Genomic DNA, 9,152 nt, shown 5'->3' on the forward strand with positions numbered 1-9,152 from the left:
CACGTCTTTTTTCCTAATGTTCTCGCCCTCCCTCCCACTAACTCTGGGCGAACGGGGTGGGCTTGGAGGAACCGAGCTGTCCAGCAGCCCCGGTAAAATCCAACCCGATTTGCAGAAACAGAATTTTGACGGTGGAACTTAAACACTTCGCTGGTCTTCATAAAATCAGTTTCATTTGGCAGCTGGAGGAACACAAGTGTAGGTAAAAGGCAATCTGTTTCAGAAAAGGAAGATGTAAAGTATTAAAAAGAAAAAAAAAGCCTGAAAGCTCATTTTAGAGGTACAGTCAGGGCAGACTCTGCCCCTCCGTTACACGGACATCAGAAATGCTCATTATTTGCTGGTTGAGTGAAACGAATCGTGTGTGGAGGAAGAGGGGACAGTGAAGGGAGTGAGTGTTCATATTACGTGTTGGATAAATTACCTTATTTTTCCAAATGAGACTCTAGATCGGATCTCTCTGCTCTGGAGTTCTATCAAACTGCATTCATTCAGCCAGTATTTACTGAGTGCATATCAGGACAGGGCTGGTTGTAATCCCTGGGGATAGAATGGTGGACAAGAGTACCTGCCACCCAGGGAGTCTACATTTTATTGAGAAAGACATGCACACCACCCCATAAAGTAAGTTGAGAAAGCCTAAAGCGTGGCGGAAAGAAAACAAGCGAACAGGATGAAGAGTAACGCGAACAGAGGGGGCGGAAACGAGGTGAGGGTCCCGCTCGCCAGGGGGTCAGGGTGCAGGGAGGAGCTGCGGGGGGGTGGAGGCGGAGCCAGCAAAGCGGAAGCCCTGGAGAGCTCAGGCTTCTTGTGGAGAAATGGAAACGGTCAGCTGTCGGCTTCCCGCTCACTTCTTCCTTGCCTGCTTTTATTCATACCTGATCTCACATCTTTAGGCCACATGCTCTGATGTTGCAAGTCTCATGCACACAACCAGTCTTCCCAGTGACCAGAGTTACACTTCGGCGGAGTGCTTTGCCTGCCTGGAGGACAGAGCACGCGAGAGAATGGTGTGAGAGGTCTGATCGCGGCGGGGCTCGTAATGAACGAAAGGGACTAGGATCTTTCTGTCGTATAAACAGAAGTCTACTTCCACTCGTGCCGTTTCCTAGAGGTTGTGGGCACACAGAACCACAAGCCTGGTGGTGTCCCGTGTGGCGACGATCTGGTCTTCCACACGCAGGCCACCCTGCACACCACTCTCGAGACCATATATGAAGGAACTCAAAAGCCAAATCCTGAACGTTTTGCTGTGCAAAAGCCAGTTCCCTACTCATCTCCGTATTGAAAAGCAACCTTCACAAGAGAAGCATTTGCTCTTCTACTCAGTGGGCACAAGAAAACAGAGGACTCAGAGAGGGACAGGTGAGAAAAAAGAGAAAGTGAGGTCGGGGGTGGGGGGGAGCAGCAAGGAATGCCATTTTGGGGACCTGGGCCCAGTGGCAGCTTTTCCTCTTCAAGGAACACAAGTGCTAGAATCATGTTTACAAACACTTTATTCAGGTCATTGTAGTGGGCGAGTTCCCAGTTGAATGCAGATACAAGCGAGGTATCCCTGGATTAATGCAGGAGCCAGTGGGTTACAGGGGACTGAGCACTGAGGTCAAGGAGAGAGCACCAAGGTTTCAGAGTCAGAGGGGGCCAGAGACCCTGAGCTGAGGGCAGGCTCCTGTCCCCACACTGACAGCTGCTTTCTCCTCACAGCTGGCCACACTGCAAGACACATCTTCAACATTAAATCATTTCAGTGATATTAAGGGAACAAAAGTTAAAGAAATGGAACCCATGTCCTGGCGCATCCTCAGATGCTGTTGCTTTGTAAATCCTAACAGCTGTGAACAAGAACTTGCGAACAACATTTTAGTAACAATGGGCCACAGAGCGATGAAGTCTGTTTCTCCCTCAATGCCTGCTTGCCTGTTTTTATCCATAACTGAACCCCTGTCTTTAAGCCACATACCCTAAGCTAAGCGTCTCATGTACACAATAAAAGTGTCTCAGGAGACACCAGCTGTTTCCAAAGCAGCATCTTGTACAGTTGAAGAAAGCAAATGTTTCTGGTTAGCTATTTTCTGTGAAAAGAGGTATTCGCCCCTCATCAATTCCTATTGCAAACATAATTTAGAAAACTGATTTAGGAAATAGAATATGAATAAAAATAGGAAACAAACTCCAAGAAACTAATTTATCTTTCTATCTGGGCCAGATGATGATCAAGTTCATAGATGGTCTTGCTTGAAGGCTACAAAATTGTTGCTCACATAATTGTATCAGCTGGAGTCCACAGCTGATCATCTGCAAACTTCTGGGTGAAACCTTGTTTCTACAGGTATGAGACAGTCTAGTTCAGATCTTCTCAAGCCCGTGTTAAAAAAAAGTGCTGAATTGGATGGGGAGTCACACCACAGACAGCATTTCAAAGGCAAGAAAGGCTGGTCAAGATGGAGAGGGTTCACACACCATGTTACAATTTTAATTTTGAAGAGCACCTTGAGTTCCATTTGGCACTTTTCTGAACTATCTGTCAGGAACAGATTTAAGGACATTTTATCAGTATTTAACTTTTTGGCAAAATAGAAACTTTGGTCATAGCCATAGTTCCATAAAAACTTTTTTAAAGGGGTTATTATTTCTGATTAAAACCATATTTTTAGCAAGTGACACATAACAATAACAATTAAGTAAACATCTTCATACCTCATGTAAGAACAAAAACTCTTTCCCAGCATCTTATTTAAAATACAGCAAGTCAGTAGTGCTTACAAAAAGTAGGGGGTTCTCTTACAAGGAATTAGAAACATACCAAAATAAGGCACAGCCTGTTACTGTCACAGAGCAGTGCTAGGCAATAGTGTTCTTTCTGGAAGGCACAGGTGGAAATCTGATTACCTAAAGGTTTCAAATGTGGTTCTCAAGATAATGCCATCTGACAAGGATAACTACCTTGGAACAAATTCCCTTACCTGGGAGCAATGGCAAAGAATTAATGACAGTACATCTAGATTACAGCACTCCAGAACTTAAGAAGTCCTCTTCATCAGCCCGTATGTAAATATGAAAAGGCACTGTGCAAAACGCAGCGGGGCTGGCCATACTCCTAATTTGGAGTGCATATTAAAAAACAAAGGCACATCTAGAAATTGAACTTTACGTTAACTAACAAAAAACAATCACTTTAGATATAACAGTAAGTAAGCTTGATAATATAGCAGGTTCTAAGTTAAAAGTCTTGAAGAGATTTCTTGAACAGTAGGCTGGAGTTTCACTGGTTCTTCAAGAAGGGACAATCCACACTAACAAGCAGAGGAGATACAGAAAAGAAGAAAAACAGCAGGTTGGTTTCTCAGTGCAAATCCAGAATAAACACAAAATGTCGCAGTCTACATGTAACCAGAAATTCTATTTGGCCAGTTTCTTTTCTTAAAAGTAGAGACAGGGTCTCCCTGTCACCCAGGCTGGAGTACAGTGGCTCACTTCAGCCTCAAACTCCTGGGCTCCAGTGAACCTCCGTCTCAGCCTCCAGAGTAGCTGGGATTATAGGCACACACCACCCCTGGCTATTTTTATAATTTTGGGTAGAGGTGGGGTCTTGCCATGTTGTCCAGGCTGGTCTCTAATTCCTGGCCTCAAGCAATCCTCCTTGCCTTGGCCTCCCAAAGTACTGCGATTACAGCATGAGCCACCATAACCAGCCTGGCTCACTTCCTACTAGTGGTTTCTCTATACTCTAGAGAGAGCTAGAGGAGACTAGAGTCAAAAGAAAGGGTCCAAGTAACTGGACGTTCCTGTTAAAAGGAAGTATCTACTAACATCAACTGGCCAATGAAAGGAAGTCATGTTTCTCTAAACAGTTCCCCTATACAGGGCTGAAAATGGCAATGGGTTGTTCCAAAATTATGTGCAAGAATAATAGTAACAGTTCTATGTGTAGGTATGTATGTATGTATATATATATATCGTTTACTTATTTATGCAACTATTATTTATATTCTTATATACTAGGCACTATCCTAAGCACTTTTTTTATTTTGAGTTGGAGTCTCACTCTGTCGCCCAGGTTGGAGGGCACGGAAGGCTCCCGGCCACCGCAGCTGCCACCTCAGCCTCTCACCTCAGCCTCCCAAAGCGCGAGGATTGCGGGCGTGAGCCACCACGCCCGACTTTCTAAGCACTGTGTGTGTGTTAACTAACTTTGCCCTTAAACAAGGAGTTGCTATCATCTTCTTAATAAGCCGAGGCCCAGAGACGTCACACTGCTCACTCAAGGCCACACAGGTGGATGGTGCTGGAGTCGGGATGAAGGACAGGTGGTCCGTGCTTTCACTCGCTGCCCGGCCGGGCTCGGCGGCTCAGCCCGCAATCCCAGCACTCTGGGAGGCCGAGGCGAGAGGACTGCCCGAGCCCGCGGGTTCGAGACCGGCCCCGGCAACTTGGCGAGGCCTCGTCTCTGCAACAAATCAAAAGCTAGTCGGGCAGGGTAACACGCACCTATAGTTCCAGCTACCTGGAAGGCTGAGGTGGGCGGATCCCTGGAGCCCAGCAGGTCGACGCTGGGGTGGCCAAGAGCTACACTTCGGCCTGAGCGACAGAGTGAGACTCCAACTCAAAAAAAAAAATCTTCTCTAACTTCAAAGGATTAATATTTATATTAGAAATCTTCGCACTTATAAAAAAAAAACTCAAGTATTTGAAACTTTTACTAAAGAAAATTCGAAGCATTGGAATAAAGTGACATTTCTGAGAAAGCTTCTAGTCTGAATTCCAGTACATGCAACCATCTGTGAAAACATGAAGACTTTTCCATTGAGTTTAGAACATGTCAACTCACCAATGATGATGATGATGATGATAACCAGAACGGTAACCCCTATTGCCCACATCTGTAACAAAACATATGTCTGTGTCACATTGCAGTGTAGACATAACATGCTTACCGAAGAGTACCAAGTACTATCATTAGTCACTAAAAGAGAAATTAAGACGCACTACAGTCTGGAGTAGTTCATAATTTTTTTTTTTTTTTTTTGAGTTGGAGTCTCACTGTCGCCCAGTCTGGAGTGCAGTGGCATGCTCATGGTCACCACAGCCTTGACCTGCTGGGCTCAGGTGATCCACCTCAGCCTTCCAAGCAGCTGGAACTATAGGCATGTGCCACCATGATTTATTGTAGAGATGAGGTCTTGCCAAGTTGCCCAGGCTGGTCTCGAATCTGTGGGCTCAGGCAATTCTCTCACATCGGCCTTCCAAGGTGCTGGGATTCTAGGTGTGAGCCACCATGCCCAGCCCATAATCCATAATTTCTAAAGCCTATACTTAATGTTCTCAAGGCCTTAAGTTTACTAGTTTGCTTTTTAAAAGATGTCCAAATGATTTATGGTCTCTAGATAGGCATGCTTTTCATACTTGAAAGGACCATGAGCTTGCCCTATGTCTGAAAGTGTCACATCTAAACGAGGCAGAGGGCAGGACATGCCTGGGATCTGATTGTAGCACCTTTACTTGCCACCTGTTTAAAATCTGCTTTGGGCCATGCTCCTTGTATGGCTGCTTTCTACAGTTCTGCTGAGCACACTATGACTTTCTAGTATTTCTTTCCCTTGACCTTGGAGCCATTCACAGAACTACACAAAAACTGACCATGAGTTCCAGCCCTCTCCTGTCAAGCTGTAGTCAGGGCCCTGCTGGCTGGAAGGTTAGGGAGGGACAACATCTGTGAGAGATTTCAAACATCCCTGTTCTGTGTGGTTTTTTTTTTTTTAACTTACTTTATTTTAAAGATGTGGGGTACAAGTCAGGATTAGGTACATAAGTGGTCTACACACAGGTGAAGTTTGGGCCTCTCCCTGGCCCTCAAGTGCCTTGGTTTAGGATCAGGTGTCCTTAGTGATGTTATGTAGCCCCTCCTTCTCTCCCTCAGTGATCTATCACAGAAACAAACTGTTGTGTACTTCTAAGATAGGCCGTGGAGCATGGATGATTCCTAGCTGGGGGCTAGGAAGGCCACATTCAGTCACCTACATTTCCACATGCAGGAAATCAAACCCACTTCGCAGACTCACGAAGTCCAACACTCGTCGCTTCTGTCAACTCTCTGACAATGCAGAAGGAAACTGATGGAAAAGGTCACTTAAAAGAGAATTACCTTGCAATTCTTCCACCAATATTTTCTCTTCAATTTGGCAGCACTTGTTTCAAATTGGGAAGCTCCTGCCTGCAGGGCATCGGCACGGTCGTCCAATTCGGAGAGCTTCTGGTCTCTTTCTAACACTTTATCCACGTTAACTCTCATTATGTCCACCACCTACATGAATGTGACCACATGAAGTTACACATAAAGGAATGAAAGAACAAACATTCCAAATAAAATCTACAGGCATATTTGTTTCAGGTCAGCATTTTACTACTTAGAGCCAAACATTTGTTAAAAAAAAATTGGGCCTACCCTTTCATGATAAAAACACTCAGCAAACTTAGAAGGGACTTTCTTTAGTAAGCTAAGGGGCATTTATGGGAAAACCTTCAACTACCACTATTACTCAATGGTGAACAACTGAAAGCATTCCCTCTAACATGAGGAACAAGATAAGGGTGCTCAACTTCACTACTGTTACTCAACATGGTATTACAAGTTCTGGCCAGAGCAATTATTATCGTTATTATTTTTTTTTTTTTTTGAGTTGGAGTCTCACTCTGTTGCCCAGACTGGAGTGCAGTGGCCACTCCCGGTCACCGTAGCCTTGACCTGCTGGGCTCCAGCGATCCTTTCGCCTCAGCACTCCGAATAGCTGGAATTACAGGCATGCGCTACCACGCCTGGCTGATTTTTTTTATTTATTGTAGAGATGAGGTCTCGCCACCCAGGCGGGTCTCGAACCCGCGGGCTCAGGCAATCCACTCACCTCAGCCTCCCAAAGGCGCGTGATTACAGGCTGAGCCACCGAGCCCGGCTTAGGCCAGAGCAATTAGTCAAGAAAAAGAAAAGGCATCCAAATTGCAAAAGAAGAGTAAAATCATCTCTACTTGCAGATGATTACACACACACACACACAATCCCAATGAATCCAAAAGAAACTGTTAGAGTTAATACATTCAGCAAAAATTGCAGGGCACAAGTTTCAACACATAAATCAGTTGTTTCTATACACTAGCAAGGAATAATCTAAAAAGGAAATTAAGGCTACAATTACATTTATAATAGTATTCAAAAGAATAAGATACCTAGGACTAAATTTAACCAAGAAAGTGAAAGACTTGCAGAGTGGAAACTATAAGACATTGCAAAAAAGAAATTAAAGAACTAGTTAAATGGAAAGACATCCTATGTTCATATATTGTAGGACTTAATATTGCTAAGGTAGCAGTACTTCCCAAAGTGATGTACGGATTCGGTGTAATCCCTATCATAATTTCATTTTTTTTTCCCCAAAAATGAAAAAACCAGCCATTAAATTAATATGGAATTGCAAGGGGTCCCAAATAGCCAAAACGATATTGAAAAAGTTAGAGGGCTCACACTTCCCTATTTCAAAACTTACTATAAAGCTACAGTAATCAAAATGGTGTGGTACTCATATTAGGACAGACATATAGATCAGTGAAACATATAGATCAGTGAAACAGAACTGAGAGTTCAGAAATCAATCTAAACATCTATGGCCAACGGATTTTTGAAAAGGGTGCCAAGACCACCCAATAGGGGAAACAACAGTTTCTTTAACAAACAGTGCTGGGACAAGTGAATAGCTACCATGCAAAAGAATGAAGTTGGATCCTTCCCTCACCCTATATACAAAAATTAACTCAAAATGCATCAACAACGTAAATCAAAGAGCTAAAACTTAAAATTCATAGAAGAAAACATAATGGCAAATCTTCATTATTTTGGATTTGGCCATGGATTCTGTTTTTTTTTTTGAGTTGGAGTCTCACTCTGTCACCCAGACAGGAGTGCAGCGGCCGCTCCCGGCCACCACAGCCTTGCCTGCTGGGCGCCAGCGATCCTTCCGCCTCAGCCTTCCAAGTAGTTGGAACTACAGGCGCATGCTACCACACCCAACTCATTTTTTATTTATTGTAGAGATGAGGTCTCGCCAAGTTGCCCAGGCGGGTCTTGAACCTGCAGACTCAGGCAATTCACTCACCTCAGCCTCCCAAAGGCGCGGGATTACAGGCTGAGCCACCGAGCCTGGCTTGGCCGTGGATTCTTAGATTTGATACCAAAAGCAAGAATAACAAAAGGAAAACAGATACATTTAACTTCATAAAAATTAAAAAATTTTACACATCAAAGAATACGATCAAGAATGTAAACAACAACCCGTAGAATGGGAGAAAATATTTGCAAATAACATATCTGATAAATAATAAATAAAGGCTTTATATCCAGAATATATTAAAAAAAAAAATCTCTGACAACAGAAAGACAACTTAATTAAAAAATGGGCAAACGACTTGAACAGACATTTCTTCAAAGATATACACATAGCTAATAAGCACATGAAAAGATGTTTAACATCATTAATCATTAGATAAATGCAAACCAAAACAACAAGTACTCAGTAGGAGTTCAAAACAATCAAAAACTGACATTGATGAGAATGTGGAGAAACAGGAGCCCTTGGAACTGCTGGTGAGAATAAAAAATGGTGCAGCCATCGTGCAAAACAATTTGGCAGTTCCTAAAAAAGTTAAACATAGATCTACTAAGACCCAGCAATGCTACTCCTAAGTATACATTCAAGAGAAATGAAATCATCTAACTAAACAAAATCTTATCCCTGAATGTTTATAGCAGCATTATTCACAATGTGAAAGGTGGAAATAATTCAAATACCCATTAACAAATGACTGGATCCACAAAGTGTGGCATACATATACAACTGACTATTACTCAGTCATAAAAAGGAACAAGGCACAATATATGCTACAACTTGAATGAATACCAAAAACATTATGCTGCTGGGCACAGCGGCTCATGCCTGTAATCCCAGCACTTTGGGAGGCCAAGGCAAGAGGACTGCCTAAGCGCAGGGGTTCAAGACCAGCCTGGACAACTTGGTGAGACCTTGTCTCCACAACAAATCAAAACATTATAAGGAGGAGCTGATACTAATCCTACTGAAGGTATTCCAGGCGATTGAAAAAGATGGAAC

General features: G+C 43.4%; 1 protein-coding gene and 1 non-coding gene across 2 annotated transcripts in view; both read right to left on the bottom strand.

Annotated features, from left to right (window-relative positions):
- Window positions 1–903, bottom strand: part of PER3 (period circadian clock 3) — a 62,400-nt gene extending 61,497 nt beyond the window's left edge. Inside the window, exons 1-2 of the mRNA XM_021715721.1 lie at window positions 889–903; window positions 671–807 (exon numbers count right to left, since the gene is read on the bottom strand). Of these exons, the coding sequence (XP_021571396.1) occupies window positions 671–807; window positions 889–903 (152 nt within the window). The remainder of the gene's footprint in view (window positions 1–670; window positions 808–888) is intronic.
- A 575-nt stretch (window positions 904–1,478) lies between these two features.
- Window positions 1,479–9,152, bottom strand: part of LOC103266765 — a 12,697-nt gene continuing 5,023 nt past the window's right edge. Inside the window, exons 2-4 of the transcript XR_002482329.1 lie at window positions 6,143–6,301; window positions 4,829–4,880; window positions 1,479–3,293 (exon numbers count right to left, since the gene is read on the bottom strand). This is a non-coding gene — a transcript (uncharacterized LOC103266765). The remainder of the gene's footprint in view (window positions 3,294–4,828; window positions 4,881–6,142; window positions 6,302–9,152) is intronic.

This window comes from Carlito syrichta, unplaced genomic scaffold, assembly GCF_000164805.1.
Source record: "Carlito syrichta isolate Samal-C Ts95f unplaced genomic scaffold, Tarsius_syrichta-2.0.1 Scaffold307329, whole genome shotgun sequence".
NCBI lineage: Eukaryota > Metazoa > Chordata > Mammalia > Primates > Tarsiidae > Carlito > Carlito syrichta.